At 54.9% G+C, this 18457-nt stretch overlaps 3 protein-coding genes and 1 non-coding gene across 9 annotated transcripts in view; 3 read left to right on the top strand and 1 right to left on the bottom strand.

Annotated features, from left to right (window-relative positions):
- CPEB1 (cytoplasmic polyadenylation element binding protein 1) overlaps positions 1–7433 on the top strand; it is a 42569-nt gene extending 35136 nt beyond the window's left edge. For all 6 annotated transcript variants that reach the window (XM_054837486.1, XM_054837484.1, XM_054837483.1 and 3 more), the window contains 5 exons: positions 646–782; positions 2018–2216; positions 4832–4926; positions 5112–5192; positions 5967–7433. In XM_054837486.1, the coding sequence (XP_054693461.1) occupies positions 646–782; positions 2018–2216; positions 4832–4926; positions 5112–5192; positions 5967–6077 (623 nt within the window). In that variant the 3' untranslated portion in view covers positions 6078–7433. The remainder of the gene's footprint in view (positions 1–645; positions 783–2017; positions 2217–4831; positions 4927–5111; positions 5193–5966) is intronic.
- A 750-nt stretch (positions 7434–8183) lies between these two features.
- On the top strand, positions 8184–11035 carry RPS17 (ribosomal protein S17). Its single transcript, XM_054836768.1, has 5 exons — positions 8184–8271; positions 8484–8635; positions 9032–9137; positions 10674–10739; positions 10909–11035. Exons 1-5 carry the CDS (start codon positions 8269–8271, stop codon positions 10987–10989), a joined length of 408 nt encoding a protein of 135 aa, XP_054692743.1. The 5' UTR covers positions 8184–8268; the 3' UTR covers positions 10990–11035.
- On the top strand, positions 8717–8848 carry LOC129211048 (small nucleolar RNA SNORA71). The gene has a single exon (XR_008578748.1). It is a non-coding gene; the product is annotated as a small nucleolar RNA SNORA71 (small nucleolar RNA).
- Positions 11036–11805: 770 nt separating the features above from the next.
- TERB2 (telomere repeat binding bouquet formation protein 2) lies at positions 11806–17189 on the bottom strand. Its single transcript, XM_054836769.1, has 7 exons — positions 17126–17189; positions 16593–16674; positions 15057–15202; positions 13613–13674; positions 13038–13132; positions 12840–12928; positions 11806–12585 (listed from the first exon to the last, which is right to left on the bottom strand). Exons 1-7 carry the CDS (start codon positions 17187–17189, stop codon positions 12440–12442), a joined length of 684 nt encoding a protein of 227 aa, XP_054692744.1. The 3' UTR covers positions 11806–12439.
- Between the last annotated feature and the right edge of the window lie 1268 nt (positions 17190–18457).

The raw sequence follows: 18457 nt of genomic DNA, 5'->3' as shown, positions 1-18457 counted from the left end.
TGCGCACCCTTGTGTGTGGTGAACCCAGGTGTGCGTCCGCAGCAAGCTGGCAGGCTGCGGGGACTGGTGAGCTGAGCAGCCCCTGGGGCACGATCCTGTCTGAAGTAGCTGGGCTGATGTGTAAACAGTATAGTGAGTTACGGGGTAAGGAGCAACTAGCTTGTAGGCTCAGTGGTGCCTAATGGTTCAGTCACCAGAGCGATGCAAGGTAGAGTGCTGCACTGGTGGAAGTGACTTCAAAGCCCTCAACTTATATTTCTGGGCCAAGACATCCTAAATGTGAAGCAAAGTCTGTTTTCCTGCAGGCCGTACCACAGCCAGACTGGTGGTGCCCACTTGTCATGTCTAGAAGTGGCTTTGTGCGTGGGGAACAGTGGCCCAAATGGCACCGGATGTGGGCAACTTGTGCTGTGCTGAGTTTGGGCTCTTTCCCAGCTCGGCCAGGCTCTGTGGATCTCATCTGGGGCAGGTGCTGCAAATCGCTGCCCTCCCCTAGAAGGGGTTGGGGACAGCAAGGGAGATGCAGTGCAGATACTTTGGGTGGCATTTGAGTGACTTTTTTTTTTGAAGGTGTCTGTAAACGGGATGATCTGTTTCTCCTCCACTACACTTCTAACAACTGTTTCTTTCCCTTCACCTCCAAAGGATATGTCTACCTGGTGTTTGAGTCAGAGAAATCTGTGCGTGCTCTGCTCCAGGCATGCTCCCAGGACCTGCTGAGCCCTGATGGGCTCAGTGAGTATTACTTCAAGATGTCCAGCCGCAGGATGCGCTGCAAAGAGGTGAGCAGACCCATGAGAGTAGCCCTACAGATGATAGCAGGGGATGGTGATGAGCTCCTCGGAGACAAGGGGAGGGTGCACAGTGTTGCTCTGCTCCAGGAAAGCAGGGCTAAAGCAGAGCAGCAGAAGTCAAACTGGCTCTTGGCTGTCTTTAATTGGTGTGTTCCTGCAGTAGGGCTGGACACAGGCAAGGAGGGAGGGGTCAGTTTGGTGTTTGTGTCCTTCACAACAGCTTGTGTTGGGAATTGTGACCTGGAGCTCCTGGATCTGTGGCAGACCCCGGCTTTGTGAAGCTGAGCAGCTTCAGTTACCTGGAAAGGAGCGCAGGAACAGGGATTTTGCAGTTTCATGTTTTGTTCAGCGCACCTCTGCTTGCAGAGACAGACTTTGATCCCTCTAGTGCTTATTCATTCTGCAAGCAGACGAGGTCTAATGGCTTTCATGCTCACTGCAGGCAGATATTTTGGATCCACAGCTGTAACTGCAGCTGCTCCCCAGCACAGCCTTGGCTGGCTGACCTGTGCTCCGGAGGTGGAGGTCCTGAGGCTGCCAGAGGTGGCTCAGGTTGTCCTTCTGGTAAAGGGGGGACTGTAGCTATTGATCAGGTACTACTGTGTGAGTTTGTGCAGTTAGGGTTCAGATTCGGCTCTTACCTAGACAAACTAATTGCACTCCAGACAGCTCTCCCGGTGTCTGGCTATTGGCAGTGCTTTCATGCTTGATGATTTAGCTCTGGCAGAAGTTTCTTCTCTTTGGAGCACTATATCGGCTGTCTAGCAGATGGAAGCTCCTGTCGAAATTGGCAGTGGGTAGATTGTTTCATTGATCTCCTCCAACAGCAGGCTCCTGTGCAGGGAGGCATCTGACAGACCTGTAAACATAGGTGCAGGCAGTAAGTAAAATCTACTCATGCATGGATTGTTTTCTGGCTGCCAGCCCTGAGGGACCAGTGTTTTGGATTCCAGTTTGGCTGGAAGCAGAGCGGTGTGGCGGTTGTTTTTTGTTCCTTGAATGGCCCTGTGGGCTCTCTAGAGGTGTCTGGAGCAAGGCTGGAGCTCCCAGAGCTGCGATGCCCTGGATGTGGACCCTGAGCAGCAATAACAAAATGGCATTTGCAAGTTGGGAGTAAAGTCTGAGGATCTGGGATGGCTTCTGTCAGCTGAGGGCACTGAGGAGCAGCACAGCCTATGGCTTTTTTTTTTTTGGCTGACCGATGTGCTTGTGTGTGATTTCAGGTGCAGGTGATCCCGTGGGTGCTGGCAGACAGCAACTTTGTGCGCAGTCCATCGCAGCGGCTTGATCCCAGCAAGACGGTGTTCGTGGGGGCCCTGCATGGGATGCTGAACGCAGAGGCCCTGGCAGCCGTCATGTACGACCTGTTTGGAGGGGTGGTCTATGCTGGCATCGACACGGACAAGCACAAGTATCCCATTGGTAAGCGATGATCCTGCTGGGATAAGCAGTCACCCACAGCACACTCCGAGGTGGCTGCAGCAGTGCTCTCTGGTCCCAAAATGGGGAGGACTGCCCAGGGTGCCAGGCTCTGCCTGCTTTGGGAGCAGATGTCCAGCCAGCCTCTCCCACAGGTGAAGCTCCTTGTGTCCCAGCTGTGGGGAGATAAGATGAGCCTTGGGGGGAGCACTGGCAGAGCTGATGTGCCTGGGAACTGGAAGGTCCTAGATCATTCCAGAGCAGCATGAGGTTTTTAACATCTCTTTAGGCATTGCTGAAGGGTTTCCTGCCCTTGTTCAGGGCTGTGCATGACCAGCCAGCTGTTAATGGCTGTTAGATGCTGCTTTAGCTGTTCTTCCATCCTCGGAGTGTAGAGATGGCTGTGGCTCTTGCCCTGGTTCCTGCTGCCTCTCAGGGCAAGCTTGAACCCACTGGCTGTTGAACCTTCCTGCTGGAGAGGCAGCAGGAACAGAGCAGGGCTGTGGGCAGCTTGGTTGAACCATCACCTGTGGGCAGTGTCCTGTCCCCACTGTCCTTGGATTCCCTTCAGGGTGCTGTTGCTTTGGGCTTCCAAGGCAGCCGGTGCCACAAGTGGAGGTTCCCTGAGTCTCCTGACTGGGTCTGCTGGGGGGTGCCGTGTCCACCTCAGCTCAGGGGTGAGAGGCACTGGGGATGAGCGTGACTCTTGGACAGCACTCCCCTCCTCTGATGGGGCTGAAACCACAAACTGCTGCTGGCAGCAAGTCTGCTGCCTGTGGTTCAAGCTGCTGCCCTGAACCATGACCACTGGTCAGATAGACCCACTATGCTCTTGCAGGTGGAAAGGATGAAGCCTCTGAGATCTCACCTCCCAGAGAGGGATGTGTGTGTTTGAGAGGGGCAGGTCACAGGCGCAGCCCCAGAGAGCAGAAGAGCGTGTCCCCATGCCCTGTTGAGGCAGCCCTGTCACAGGAGCTGAAACATATCAACATGTCCTGTGTACTTCCCTGGTGGCCTTATGGGCCAAGGGGCAACACTGAGCTTACTGGTCTGTGTGGAAAAACCCTCCTACAGCTTGAGTGTGAGGAGGAGCAGCTTTCTGGGCTCAGGCTGCAGCAAGTTCTGAATCTCCTGTGAGTTGCCAGGCAGGAACAGTGTCAGAGTTTGGTAATGCAGAGCTGTCTGCTGCTCGTCGCTGTCCTTGGACAGTGTTCAGGCTCTTTTGGTCAAGGCTTGGTGCCCAAGGCCGTGGTTAGGACATGCCTGTGGTGCTGCAGTGCTTTACCACCAAAGTGGTTTTGGGGAGACAGTCCCGAGGGGGGGCTGGGAATGAAGTATGAGACTTTAAGCAAATTTTTAGTTCCTTTATGACCATGGATAAAGTCTGACACAGCAACCTGCCCTGTGTTGACACTGAGGTCCTAGAGAATGACCTTAAAACTTCCTGTGGCGTCATGCAGAACTCAGGTTGCTCCCTCCAGCAGGCAAGATCTCTGGCTGCTAGCAGCAGACTGGCACTTCCAGCCTTTGTCTTAGAGTTGCAGCAATATGAACTCAGTTTTAGTAACTAAACTGTACCCTAATCTTGTTCAGTGTTGAGGGAAGCACCTCCTCTTCTGAGACGCTGCCCCAGGCTTGCTTGACTGCTGCCCCTGGCTTGGCAGAAGGCCCCTCAAGGGAAGATGACTGTGTGTAACCTGCCTTGTGCTGAATCACCTTGGGTAGAGGGTGATCCTGCTGGAGGCGTGTACTGTGATAAATTGGTGTCTGGCTGCTCTTACAAGAAGCTGCCTTTGACCCAGATCAGCTGATCTCAACAGAGAAGGCCCAGAGAGCTTTTGGGGATCCCACTAGGAGATGGAGTTCTCCCTCTTAGAAGGAGGAGGATCCCCCTGTATGCAGTGTAACCCTGAACCAGCTCCAGGCCCTCCAGCCTGTGTCCTTTGTGATGCTGCAGGAGAGTAGATGGGTTCTGGGTAATGCTTGGCACTGTGGCTGTCAGGGGTGAGCTGAGCTTTAGTGATCTGCCAGCACCCAGGACAATTTTGTAACAGCCAAAGCTCCCTTTACACTGAGGAAAAACTCGTAGGTGAGCAGAGAGATGTTTTCCTGGAGCTGAACAAAACTTGGCTGGGAACAAGTGGTGCAGGAATGCTGCTGACTGGCAATGAAGCTGTAAAATGCAAGGCTCTGGGATGAGTGGGAGGCTCAAAATAAAAGCTGCTGAGCTGTCTCTGCACCAGCTTATTTCAGGTGCAGGCATGGAGCCTGCTGCTGTGCTGCCCTCAGCAGTGCCCCGGCAGCCTCCCTCCCTCTGCCTGGCTGCTGCTGCTCCTCGTGGGAGCGCTGCCACCTGTAAGCTCATGTCTTAACCAGCCTGGAGGTGTCAAAAGCCTTTCTGCTCCCAGCTGCCTGCTGTGCTTTTGTTACTGCCTGGGGAAGGAGGCAGGCAGAGCCAGGAGGCCTTAGACGGTGTCTCCCTGCAAAAGCTGCTTCCCTGCCGGTTGCTGAACTGTGCCGGGGAGGGGATGGTGCTGGCAGCAGCTCCCTCTCAGCCTCCCCTGGTTCCTGCCGTAGGTGCCAGGTCAGTCTCACACTTGTGGTCTGGTTTGTTCCAGGATCTGGCCGTGTCACCTTTAACAACCAGCGCAGCTATCTGAAGGCAGTGACCGCTGCGTTTGTGGAAATCAAAACTACCAAGTTTACTAAAAAGGTGAGTGGAGCTGATGGGGCAGCCTGGGGAGTTGAATCTGCGATAGCTGGTGCTGCTTGGAGCACCATGAACTGTGTACCTGTCCTGTATCCCTGTGGTGCTGGATTTGGGGTACCCAGGGCAGCGGGTCAGTGCCACTGGGGCTCCCAGCACTGCTTCATGCCCACTGCCTGGTTCTCATGCAGGTTCAGATCGACCCCTACCTGGAGGATTCAATGTGCCAAGTCTGCAGCGCCCAGCCTGGCCCTTTCTTCTGCAGAGACCAGGTAAGGCTTTACCCTGCTGCTGTGCTCAGCTCCTGGCTGCCCCACTTGGGGGGAGTTTCCTCAAGGAGGAGCAGGCTCTAGTGTCTGAGGATGCCTGTTGTCCCCTGCCGAGGGGGGAGGATGAAGTGTTCGTGCAAGAGCCGCGGGTGGGCCCTTATTTTGGAGGAGATGCAGCCCTCATTGGGAGGCGAAGGCAGCTTTCCACTCTGCCTTGAGCCAGGGATGCTGCGGCCGGTGCTGTGCCAGGGCACACTGCGGGCTGACCCCAAGGGGAGGCTGCTGCTCTGCAAGCCGTGACAGTCTGGGAGTTGGAGTGTGGTCACTCCAGGGACTCTGACCTCCACTTGCTGCAGGCAAAAGAGCTTGCCAGGGTCCCGTGGCTTCCTGTGGAGTCTACGTGGGAGATGAGCAGCAGCATGCTCCGCTCTGATGGCAGCGGGAGCGCAGCAAGTGCTGCCAGAGCCCGGCTGCTGCCCTGTCCCTGCCTGGGTGTTGGGCAGAGGTGTCGCAGCCCCTGTCTGCAAGTGCCCCCGGCTGGCTGCTGCCAGCCAGCGCCCCGGTCCTGATTTCCAAACCTACTTAAAAGGGCTTGGCACAACACGCCCTCCAGCAGCATTTCTGGAATTCCCTCCCTCTGCTTGGAAGACCCGCTGTGCTGGCGTGGGCTGCGAAACCAGGGAGGGGAGGGTTGCCGCTTCCCCCGCAGTCCGTTTGCCTCGAAACCCCAGCCCCACGGCATCGCCTCATGGCGTCGCCCCTCTGCTCTCCCCGCAGATCTGCTTCAAGTACTTCTGTCGCTCCTGCTGGCACTGGCAGCACTCCATGGAGGTCCTGCGTCACCACCGCCCGCTGATGCGCAACCAGAAGAACAGAGACTCCAGCTAAAGAGGCTGCCGAGGTTCGGAGGCCGCCGCAGGCGCAGGAGAAAGTCCTTTTGTTAACCTGCCAAGTGGAGAGCGCACGAGCGTGCCTGCTGGTGCCAGACCCAGGCTGGGAACGCGCTTCCTGAGGACTAATGGGGAAAAAAAAAATCTACATTCACGTTTGCACTTGCTGGTCTTTTTGTTTCTGCACTAATGCACAGTGAATTTTGTCGGGTTTTGTTTGGGGGGTTTTTTGAGGGGGGGGAGCGCCCCTCAAGTGATTCTGCAGTTCCCAGACTTTGGTTCCTAGTTTGCTGACGAGAAGCAAAAAAAAAAAAGGGCCACGTGTTGAGAAGGTGTTTATGCAGATGCCTTCACCTAGGTTTTTTATTTATTAAAGGCGCTTTTTTACATTCCTTGCAATACTGATGGTAATAATGCAGGTCTCATTGGCTCCATTTTTTTGCAGTTGCCATACAGTGCCTTTCCATTCATTTAACCCCCATCTGAACGGCATAAACTGAATGTTCAGCTGGCGTTTTTTACTGTAACAACAAGGAGACTTTGCTCTTCATTTAAACCAAAATCATATTTCATATTTTACGCTCGAGGGTTTTTACCAGTTCCTTTTTACACTCTTAAACAGTTTTTAAGTCGTTTGAAACGAGAGATTTTTTTCTTTCCTGGCAGCTTTTAACATTATTGCAATTTGTGTCTGGGGGCTGCTGGTGGAAAGTTGTAAATCGAGGGGTTTGCAACAGAACAGGACGGGCTTTTTTTTTTTTTTTGGATTTGAAACTGGACCGGATAAACGATCTCTGAGCTGCTGTATATAGTTTTAAATAGTTTGTTGCACTTTTTTAAGTTGCACTTAAGGGGGGTTGATAGAGGTTTTTAATCACACAAAGTCACAGGACTTACTTTTCTTTTGTAACTAGCTAAAAAAGGGCTGCGTTTCGGTGGACAGATGAAGGTTCATAGGAGCCCTTTCTCTTAGAGGGGACAAGTACTTTTCCTTTTCCTTTATGAAACGTATGGAGTAATGGTGCAGTCGACTGAAATGCTGCTGCTGGGATTTGAGAACTTTAATTATTTTCTGTTTGTTTTTTTTTTTACTTTCCCCTCTATCGGAAGCTGTGTGCCAAAGAACCAGTGTCATAATTTCTCCCTCTTTTTTTTTTTTCTCTCCTGCTGAGCTGATGTTGCATTGTTGCATATCCCAGCTGCTCTTTGTGGGGTTTCGTGAAGCTGTGTGTGAAGTCTCTACCTCATTGTAGTATATGCAGGCAAGACTGCACTCTCCTACAGACGCGTGGAGTAAGCTGTGGTGTAGTTTTTGGCACATAATAAACACGTTGCAGCAAAAAAAAAAAAAAAATCTCCTGTGGTCCTTGCTTGTGTGCTTCGTGCGAGATCTCCACAATCTGGAGGGCTGGTGGTGTCTCTTATCCTCAGCTCTGGGTTTTGAAATAGCTGGGAGAAGCTGAGCCTCATGCTGGCATGGTGGGGGGAATGTATGGATGCTATAGGTGACCCTGCTGGAGATGTGGGTTTAGATGCCAATTAAAGCTCAAATGTTCACAGCAGTGAGTTAATGAGGTTGTGTGGGAGGGGGTGACACCCTGCTGGGGGGTGTTCCACAGGGGTGATGGGCTCCAGGGGTCCTGTCTGCCCCCACTGCAGTGAGGGGACAGGGGGAGCTTTGGTTCCTTCCTCCTGCCCTTGTTCTTGCCTCTGTTCCCCCCCCACCGTCATCTCATGGGGCTGGGTGATGCTCCCATGGGGCTGGACCCCTCCTCTGGGGCGCTGTGAGTTTGTGAAGGCTCTGCCTGCTCCTCTGGCACCAGCTGGTGCTCCCCAAAATTATTTCCTTGGCTGCACGGGGGCTGCTGCAGCCCAGGGGGGGTGCAGAGCGGTGCTGAGGCCTCCGGGACCAGCGCTGGATCCGGCCCCTGGGGCGCCCAGCCCGCTCCCTGCGGCCGGCGCTGGGACCCGGGGGAGCGCTGGGAGCCCCGCCCCTCAAGCCGAGCCCCCTCGGAGCCCCGCCCCTCAAGCCGAGCCCCCTCGGAGCCCCGCCCCTCAAGCCGAGTCCCGTCCCTCCGCCCCTTCATGCGTCCTCCGAGCCGCGAGAGGGCGCTGGGGGCGCCGCGGGTTCCCGGCGGCCCCGCGCGCCTCCCGGCATCCTTTGCTCTCTTTCCGCGGCCGCCGCCAACATGGTGGGTCCCGATCGTGTCCGCCGCCGCCATCCGCCGCCATCCGCCGCCGGGACCGCTCCGCCCGGGGCGCCGAGCGGCTCTGGGGAGCGGGGAAGAGCGGGGCGGGGAGCGGGCGGGCTTGGGGAGCGGGGCTGGGGTGAGACTTGTCGCTGAGGGGCCGCGGGGCTCCGGCGGGGCCTGACCGGTGTTTCCTTCGCCTCCAACCCGCCCAGGGACGCGTCCGAACGAAGACGGTGAAGAAGGCCGCCCGGGTGATCATCGAGAAGTACTACACCCGCCTGGGGAACGACTTCCACACCAACAAGCGGGTGTGCGAGGAGATCGCCATCATCCCCAGCAAGAAGCTGCGTAACAAGATCGCGGGGTGAGGCGGGGGGGGTTGTCCCGGGGGGGGGGGGCAGGCGGTTGGGTGCGTGGTGTTTGGACACGGGTGGGAATTACCGCAACCTGCATTCGAAAGTGATCGCGGTCTCGCCCGTGGCCTGGTCATCGATAGTGCAGGGAGAGGAACGCCGAAAGCTTTCCCGTGTTTGGGGGGGTCCGTCCCTTCCCTCCCAAACCCTGTTGCTGTCGGACACTTTGCCGTCCCTGACGTGGCTTGGAGGCGGTGGGACGTCACCGGGGCTGGCGGTGGGACATCGGTGGTGGGACAGCGCCGGGGTCACCGGCGGGAGGTCCGTCTCCTCAGCCTGCTGCAATTTTGGGAGACGTGAGCTCCGGGAGCATCAGGAAGTCCTGGAGGGTCCTGTGTGTCCCGCAGGTATGTCACGCACCTGATGAAGCGTATTCAGAGGGGCCCCGTCCGAGGCATCTCCATCAAACTGCAGGAAGAGGAGAGGGAGAGGAGGGATAACTACGTTCCCGAGGTGAGGCCCTGGCTGCGCTTGAGTGTCTGCTTTGGCATCTGTCTGTCCTGCCTCAAGGCGTCTCCTCCAAATTTCTTTAAGACAGGAGGAGCTGAGGAGGGGTTGGGTCAAGGAGGGCTGAGGCAGATTTCGGCCTCATCTCGGCACGCTGCCTCCAAAACCGCTGACTGGGCTGGGAGGAGCAGCTGACTTCCTGTGTGTCCCTCCTTGATTTTCTGGACAAAATGAGGGGAAAAAAAAAAAACCTGACAACTTCATGGGGTGCAGGAAGATATTTCAGAGCAGCCTAAAACTTGCTGTACAGCAGATGTCGCTGAAGAGGGAATTGGTGAAACCCTGTCTTGTCTTCAACCTGCATTCGCGAGGGCTTGAGGTCTCACCCATGAGCTGGTCGCTGATAGCGCAAGGAGAGGAGCTCCAAAAGCGTTTCCCGTGTTCCAGAACCACTTGGATCTGTTATCTCAGCTCTCCTAAATCATCAGTGCTGGGGTTTGGTTACATGGAAGATCATTTTAGCGATGATGTGGGAAGAACAGGTGTGATGGTAGGATGTCATGGGAGCCTTGGCAGTGCAGTAAGGAGGGCTGGTGCTGTCCCCCTCTCTCCACATGGAGATCTGCCTCAGGAATGCCCTTGCCGCTTTTCCACCTTGGTTTCGTAGCCCAAAGCAAGGTGACGCTTCTCTCCGCAAGAGACCAGGGCTCGGTTTGACTCCCTCACTCCTAACAGCTAGAGATGATGCATGAAACAGCGTCGGCTCCGTGCATATCCTCTCACAGATGCTTCAACGCCCCAGATTTTAGGTGTCAGCACAGTGCTGACATGCACAGCAGGTGTCAGAGGCCTGGAGGAACCAGCTGAGGCCGTTGTCCGTGTGTTTTATGTAGTAACCTTCCAGCTAAGTTTTGAAGGCAGGATGAGGTGGTGCTGGTGGGAGAGGTCCCCCCTGGAGGGACCCCGAGCAGGGAAGGAGCATCCGTGCTGTAGCTGTTGATGCAGCGTTGGCCGAACCTGCGTTATTCAGTTTCTTACAAAAATACTAGTGTGACGAAGCCTCTTGGGGGAGGAGGCACACGGAGATCAAGGTTTGGGGTCCAGAGAGGGTTGGAGGAGGTTGCTCTGGGCTTACAGGGCAGGAGACTTCAGGTGCTGGGGTGGGACAGCCCAGGCAGTCAGTTGGCATTGCTGTCTGGCACCACGGTGGTCGGGCTCTGGCCTCGGGGGCTCATGGCACAGGATGAGTGTGTCAGTGGTGACCACCAGGTCTGGTGAAGTTGTGGACCTGACGCTGGCTCTTCTCCCTGTGCGGGGTCTCTCTGCCACCAGGTGGCCTCTCACAGCATTTTGGCAGGAGAGCTGGACTCCATCGGGGTCCTCCTGGCTCATTCCGTTGACGGAGTCCTTCCCCACGACAGGCAGCAAGATCTTGTTTGCGGTGGGATGGGACTGGAGTGGGCGCGTGCGGACACCCTGGTGGCAGCAGGGACGTGGCTGCGGGGCCTCATCAAACTGCATCTATCTCTCTTCCATCCCCAGGTTTCTGCCCTCGACCAGGAGATCATCGAAGTGGACCCGGACACCAAGGAAATGCTGAAGCTCCTGGTGAGTGTCCCCAGCTGTCCCCCTGCCAGGCCGGTGACACGTCCCCAGCGGCAATCCCGCTGCCCTGAGGGGCTTGATGTGTTGGCTGAAGGCTTCGACGCTCTGGGCACTTCTGCAGATGGCAGGCAGCGCGCTGTAACCGATCTCCCCATCCCGTGTTGTTTTCCAGGACTTCGGCAGCCTGTCCAACCTGCAGGTGACGCAGCCCACGGTGGGGATGAACTTCAAAACGCCCCGAGGAGCGCTCTGAGTCAGTCGCTGTATGTCACTTTTCCAATAAAAGTAGGGAAAACATCTCAGCCTGCCTGGTCTTTGGAAGCCCGCGTCCCCAGGGATGAGGAGGGAGGGCTGGTTCCTTGGGGTGCCGCGTCCCAAATACAGGTGTCCAAGGCTTCGGAAGGTGAGGAGGACTCAACACCTTTGTGTTTTCTAGCATCTTTTTGGGTTCTTTCCTGGCTGTTTGGGGTGCGAGGCGCAAAGTTGTTATTTTACAGGCTGTCCTGTGGTACGCCGCCAGGAGAGGACAACTGTGGTGGCTCCTCAGAGCTTGCCAGAGTCTCTTAGCGCCTCCGGGGTGGGGTTTGCCTGTGCCTCTTCCGAGCAGACAGCACGGGGGTCATACTGTGCCAGAATAAAATTTGCTTTTTATAACTGCGCTGGTCACTTTTAAGTGCTGAAATGAAAAAGTCTTGTCGCTGCTGTTTGTTGTATGAGGGGAGTGAATGGGGCTGAGCAGAGCGCTGTATTGGGTGGAAGCTCCTGTGGAGCCGGGCCCTGGTGCAGTTTGTGCTGTCCTGCCCCCAGCGAGATGCTCCATACAACAGTTTCCCCAGGGTGCGGCAAGGATGGGAAGAGTTCTGGGGCTCACTGCTGCCCCCCAAAACCACCCTGCTATGCAGAGGCTCTTTGGAGGCAGAGGAGACCCTGACCTGCGGGCAGGGTGCCCTGGCAAGGGCAGGCAGCGCTCCTGGCACCCCGGCTGGGCGAGGGTCCCTGACTTTTCCCCCGCGCCTTGCGTGACCAGCTCCGGTGGGTTTTGCTTAGGGGAGGTCTGGAGCCCTGCGCTCAAAACCTCTGCAAACCCACGGAGCTCCCCGTGTGAGATCCCGGGCCAGCCCTTGCCTGTCCTGCCAGCCCCACGACGGCGCTGGGTCCCACCGGTGTGCGTGTACCACGCGCGGGTGCTGCTGTGCCGCGGGGCGACTTCTCCCTGCGAGGACGCTTCTGTGTGTCCCTCCCAGGAAAATTACCTCGCAGCCACATCCTGAATCCCTCTGTACAAATAAAAAGACAAAGGATTTGTGGTTTGGGGAGAAATGTCTATATTTAAGTTTGCTGTGGAATTTCTTTTTAAATACTTACTTGAAGAAAATGTTTACAGTAAGTGTAGCCAGGTATTTAAATATACATCAAACATGCTGAGCTGCAGTCAGGACAAGCCAAGCAGTGCTAATTTATAAATTCCCCCATATACCGCAGAGATTTAACTCAGAATTTGCAGCTCGATACCGCACCAATTTCTTCGCTATTTAACTAGAACACAGGGAGAACGCAGACCGATGGGTAAAATAACCATTGATCTGTAGAAGAGCAAGTGAGGAGGCCTCTCAGCTTCTAACTACGGGATTGGATTTCAAAACACAACCAATAGCTCTCTGACAGCTATTTGTAAGTTTTTTATGCAAACAGCCACCTGTTACTTACAATTTTCTCTTCATTTTAGTCTTCACATCAGAGTAAATGTTAATTTCGTTCTGAATCCAATACACCTTGTAGCCCGAGGTGCCGGGAATAAAATCGCGGAGCTCTCCGTCATATTTCTTCATGTCACGAGCAGAGGCGTAGCCTACGAAGGGAAAGCATGAGGTCCTGCTGGGGGAGCTGTCCTGTTCTCAAACTGGGACGGTGGAAAACGCAAAGCATGGAGGGGAAGGGAGCGATTCCTGTCACACCCTCAGCGTTTCCGCTGCTCTAAGTAGGAGGAGGAAGCGAGGAGCATGCGGAGGGGATCCCTGCTTCATCCGCAGTTGTTTTCAGGCATATTTTCCATTTTCAGGCATATTTTCCACTCCTAAAAAATCTACCGATGCTGAACTTTACCTGTCACCATGTTATTCATCGGGTATTCCTGGAGGGCATGGTATGGAAATTTGCCCTGGGCAGGAGCTCTGGAGCTTGTTTCTTCTTCACTGCTGCGTTGGCGGGGGGAAAGAATCTGTGCGTTACCTCCTATACACTGGGGATCTCTTGAAATGTGGGGGGCACATCCAAATCCTACCGCCGAGGGCAGGAAAATACCTTTCGGCCAGGTCTAGCATATCCTCCTCCGCTTCTTCCTCACAGGCTTTTCTCGCCGCCTCCAGTTCGTCCGTCAGATTTTCCTTGGGCTGTGAGTATCAACACAGTTAAAATTGTGCCCTGGGTACCCCGCAAAATAGTAGGGACGTGGTCCAAGAGAGTGGTATTTTTAGGACTTGTGATTTCAAGCATAATTTAGAATAAAGTTTTGAATCTAATCACGCTTTTGCTTCAAAAGTACTGAGAAGTTGCTTCAAGAAGAGAGCGGGCAGTGTGTCTCGGAGCTACCCGGGGAAGGAAAATGCTGCATGACAGGGCTGAGCTCAGACCGTGGCGATCGGCAGCCCTGGAAGGACGTGCCAGGGAAACTGGGTGTCTGGGTGAGGGAGAAAATCCTGCGCTCAGTCTGGTGCTGCGTCCCCTGGGATGTCGGGCTGAGAGGGACACGTGAGGACAAGAAGATTTGATCCCGTATTTGGGTCGAGGGTCTGGGATGTCAACCAGGGTCCCTGTGGTTCATACAAACGCTATTTTTTTTAAGCTACACCTCCTGTAGTAGCTATTTCTCATCTTACCTGTTCTGCAAGTGAATCATCCACCTGCTCCCAAATAAAACGACCGATTTTCCTTCTGATTTCTGCCATGAACAAAAAAATAAATGACTGTGAGAGTATCAGATAACAAGACTGTGCGGAAGTCACTGCTCGTGCAAGCCCCTGCCTCTTGCGGGTGCTAGCAAATGCACTCGGCAGCCCCGGCAGGACCTCGCTGCACAGCACTGCTCGCTGATGCAATATAACGGTTTGACGTCCGGGTGGAAACCAGGGAGGAGTGGTGTCCCTCAGGGGTCTGTACTGGGACCAGTATTATTTAACATCTTTGTCGGTGACATGGACAGTGGGATCAAGTGCACCGTCAGCAAGTTTGCTGACGACACCAAGCTGTGTGGCGCGGTCGACACGCTGGAGGGAAGGGATGCCATCCAGAGGGACCTTGACAGGCTGGAGAGGTGGGCCCGTGCGAACCGCATGAAATTCCACAAGGGCAAGCACAAGGTCCTGCGTGTGGGTCAGGGCAATCCCAAGCACAACTCCAGGCTGGGCAGAGAATGGATTGAGAGCAGCCCCGAGGAGAAGGACTTGGGGGTGTTCATTAATGAGAAGCTCAACATGAGCCAGCAGTGTGCGCTTGCAGCCCAGAAAGCCAACCGTGGCCTGGGCTGCATCAAAAGCAGCGTGACCAGCAGGTCGAGGGAGGGGATTCTGCCCCTCTACTCCACTCTGGTGAGACCCCCCTGCAGTACTGCGTCCAGCTAAGGGGTCCCTGGTACAAGACAGACATGGAGCTGTTGGAGCCAGTCCAGAGGAGGCCACAAAGATGCTTAGAGAGCTGGAGCACCTCTGCTCTGGAGCCAGGCTGAGAGAGTTGGGATTGTTCAGCCTGGAGAAGAGAAGGCTCCGGGGAGACCTTAGAGCCCCTTCCAGTCCCTGAAGGAGCTACAGGAAAGGTGGAGAGGGAATGCTTACAAGGGAGTGACAGGGCAAGGGGGAAGGGGTTTAAACTAAAAGAGGGTAGATTTAGATTAGATCTGAGGAAGAAATTCTTCCCTGTGAGGGTGGTGAGGCGCTGGCACAGCTTGCCCAGAGAAGCTGTGGCTGCCCCTGGCTCCCTGGCAGTGTTCAAGGCCAGGTTGGATGGGGCTTTGGGCAACCTGGGCTAGTGGAGGGTGTCCCTGCCCATAGCAGGGGGGTGGAACTAGATGGGCTGTGAGGTCCCTTCCAACCCAAACCAGTCTGGGATTCTATGATAATAGATGGAGAATATAATAGGTGGAAAATATAGATAGAGTATCCTCTGCCTCCAGGGAAGAAGAATCACTCCCAGTAGAAGGAAATTCCCTCCACGTAGAGCAGAAGTACCTGGAGGTTCTTCTTTGCACCCCCAAAATACTTTGGTCACAGGGGAACCCCCAGGGGATCCAAACCCTGATTTTTTTTTTTTTTTTTTCTCCCCCTCAACCTTCTTGCAGGCAGGCAGGTGGCAGGACAAAGTGGCCCAGAACCACTGACGGCTTTGCTCCCACGTCGGTGCTCCCCCACACAGAGAGGTAACGGGAGTGAAAGACTGTAGCTCTGCCCTCCAAGTAATCGAGGCTCTCGTGTATTCTGGAAGAGAAAAAGACAGCTGGATTCCAAAGGTAAGCCTGCAAAAACCCAAACCACAAAAAGTTTGAAGGGATATTGTCATTAAAACTGACCTGCTCCGACATTTTTGCCAAAAGCACCTAATTTTCTGTAATTTTCTAACTATGACACTCTACCAGCAATGTCCTGTTACAGTCCTGGCTGCTGGCACCTCCTGAGAGCAGCCTGGAGGAAGGACACCGGGAACCAGGTAAACACGTATTTTTAGGGACTAAATGACACCACTGCAAAACCTGCTCTTGAGATGAGACCGGTTCATCAGGGAGGGGGGAAAAAATGTGATTTTTATTTATTTATTCTTAACCCCACTGGCCCTGCTCAGGCTCACGGCACAATCCCTGAGCGAGGAAGGGTGGGTGGAGGATGCTCAAGCACTCACCGTGCTCCTTAGAGAGGAAGTAAATATTGTTTGTCAGGTTTAAGGGTATGGATAATGATTAAATTTTTCAAATAAGTAATCAGAATATATGCATTGAATATATATAACTATATATATATTCGTGTGGGGAAACAACCCAGTCCGGCAGGATGCTGTGACGGAAGGAAGGTTGTTACTCTGGTTTCTCGGGATTTCCCTCCCGAAGCTGGAACACATAGCTGAAGGATTTCAAAAATCTAAGCCAGTTTTAAGCAATCATGTGTTAAAAGGAGCCGCTTAGTCCAGCCTAGCGAAGCCTGCTGCAGAGCACTGCGAGAAAACATTGCCATTCCCTTTCACATCAATATATTTACATGATATTGAATATACATAGTCACTAACTGGAGGAAGACACTGGTTAGCCTTTCCTCATATTTGTACAAATGTTCTTGAGCTCTCTGATTTTTTTTTATATTAAGCAAGCAGAAGGAAAATAGCAATTCAGCCCTTTTCCAGCCAGTTTTACCCCCATGCTTGCTTTCGAAGTTAGCCCACACTGGCTTTTTAGTACCTGGTTCCTTCCTTGGGGATGGTGTTGCCTCTATTTTAGACCTTGAATTTTCCAGTAGATCAATTCAAAGGTAGCCAGAAAACCAGCACAATTAGTTTAATTTACATCGGAGTTAAGCCAGCCTAACACGTGGATGGTTTCCACAGACATTTTCTGTTTTGTCTAGCTATGGTTTAGCACGGGTGTGAGTTCTCAGACTCCACTAAGCAGTAAAACCCCGGCAGACCTGTACCAGGCACTTTTAAAGGATGTTGGCATCCATTAAATACTTTAAATACATTAAAACCTTCGCTGATCTTTCATTCTCCACAGCCATCGCATGGAGAGGGCTCATCATGACCGTGAAACGGGGCCATGGGCATCTGTGCAAGCAGATGGAGGGTGCTGCTGACATGGGGGTGACATGGGGGTAGACAGCCAACCTGCGGGTGTCCGGGTGGGCAGCATCACTGCTGAAGAGGTAGTCGGCATCCCGCTGGTGGGTGAGCACCCCGCCGCCAGCCGCTGCAGAGGTAAGAGAGGGATGAGGAGGTAGATGGATGGGTCTCCCACTGCCCCGTTTGAGGACTCTTCTGGACTTTTCCTCTGTGTGGGGGCACCCTGGTCTTCCCCGGCATTGGGGGGGACCTGCCAAACCTATGTTCTGCCCTGCTGTGAGGGGCTCAGCCCTGCTCTGCTCCACTAAGGGGTGATGGGGCAGTGCTGCCATTGCTCTGCCCCACTGAGGGGTGAGGGGTGACAGGGCAGTGCCACCATTGCTCTGCCCCACTGAGGGGTGATGGGGCTGTGCCGCCATTGCTCTGACCCACCGAGGGGTGAGGGGGCAGTGCCGCCATTGCTCTGCCCCACTGTGGGCTGAGAGGCCGGTGCCCCCACTGCTCAGCCCCACCGAGGGCATGTGTCAGCTCCGTGCCCCTCCGTGGCTCATCCCCGGAGCGCCGCCGAGACACCTCACCCCACAGCTCCCGGGGGCCCGGGCTGACGCTCTGTGAGAACCAGGCGCGGTGGCCCCGAAACATCGTAGCGGGAAGCGGCGGCAGCGGCGGCGGGAGGAGGAGCCCTGAGGCGCGGTGGCGACGGGAGGACGCTGAGGGGCGGCGGGAACCTGAGGGGCGGAGGACGGTGAGGAGCGGGGGCGGTGAGCAGCGGGGACGGGGGGGCGGGCCACGACACGACGATGGGCTCTGAGGGGCAGCGGCGGCGGGAAGATATTGAGGGGCGGCGGCGGGAACCTGAGGGGCGGTGGGCGCTGAGGAGAAGCACGGTGCCTCGGGGGACGGCGGCCATTTCCAGGGCTGTCTCCTGCCCCGCCCCGAATCGTTCAGGCAAGTGAAGCCATACAGGTTGCAAACTGCCCTTCATGAGGGCTCCCGGACCCCGCTGCCACCTCCCCGTGCCTGTTTGCGTTCGGCTGAGTGCCCCAAAATGGCAGCTGGGCCAAGAGTGGCGCTGTCCCGGCTGCGCCATGGATTTGAACACTGGTGGCTGGGGCATGTTAATGCTCAACCTCCTCTGGAAACCCTCCACAGCTCTGATCAACATGTGTAACCCCATTACTTGTGTAATGTGACAAGCTGAGGGCATGGAGGACACAGCATCTGTGGCTGACTTGCCCAGGAGAAGGCAGTGGCAGAGCCAAGCAGCGTCCGACGGCCTCCATCCTCTCCGCTCCTGCCATCACCCTGCGCCATCTGAATCTTTTCCGGCTTCTGCAAAAAGGTGAGGCAAAAAAGCCTTCACACTGTAGCCTCCTTCACTGCCCGATCCTGACTCCTTCCCTCTGTCCCATGGGGGGAACGAGTTCCCCTGAAGATGTTCTGTATTCATGTTCTCTCTAGGTGGGGGCAAAAGAGGAGGTAGTGAGAAGATGACAGCATCTCCTTGTATGGATTTTGCCTCTTCCCATACCGTTTGCTGGATCGGAGCCCGGAGCTGCCCGCCAGATGCCATCCCCTTCAGACAGCACGTGCTTTGTGCTGCGGAGGGAACAAACCATCCTCCCAGGCAGTTTGTGATCACCAAATGGGACAAGTCCAGCCCAGCAGGACACACAGGTGAGATACAGCCACGTGAGGGCTCAACCTAGTCTCCTCCATGCTCAGATTTTCTGCATGTCCCAGGAGAAAGATGTCCTAGTGCACATACCTAAGCAAAGCTGAACATGCCCCAAGCGGTCAAGGCTGTGAACCCTTCCTCATGCAGAGACTGCATGAACAGTTTTGCAAAAACACACTGTGGTTTTCTTGCCAGAGAGGGAGCAGATCGCAAACTGCTGGTGTGGTCCATC

This window comes from Grus americana, chromosome 10 (assembly GCF_028858705.1).
Source record: "Grus americana isolate bGruAme1 chromosome 10, bGruAme1.mat, whole genome shotgun sequence".
NCBI classification, from domain to species: domain Eukaryota; kingdom Metazoa; phylum Chordata; class Aves; order Gruiformes; family Gruidae; genus Grus; species Grus americana.
Note: the sequence above shows the minus strand (reverse complement) of the source record. Positions and strands in the feature narration are given on the sequence as shown.

Bases quoted from the DNA above. Each gene is read 5' to 3' on its own strand.
- RPS17 (XM_054836768.1), top strand. The intron at 8,636-9,031 runs GTGAGGCGGGGG...TGTGTCCCGCAG, and splicing joins CTGCGTAACAAGATCGCGGG to GTATGTCACGCACCTGATGA. The intron at 10,740-10,908 runs GTGAGTGTCCCC...GTTGTTTTCCAG, and splicing joins AGGAAATGCTGAAGCTCCTG to GACTTCGGCAGCCTGTCCAA.
- TERB2 (XM_054836769.1), bottom strand. From the start codon at position 17,189: ATGTTTCGGGGCCACCGCGCCTGGTTCTCACAGAGCGTCAGCCCGGGC. The intron at 13,675-15,056 runs GTTGAGGGGGAG...TGTTCATGGCAG, and splicing joins ACCTGCCTGCCTGCAAGAAG to AAATCAGAAGGAAAATCGGT. The intron at 12,929-13,037 runs GTATTTTCCTGC...CCAACGCAGCAG, and splicing joins ATGCTAGACCTGGCCGAAAG to TGAAGAAGAAACAAGCTCCA.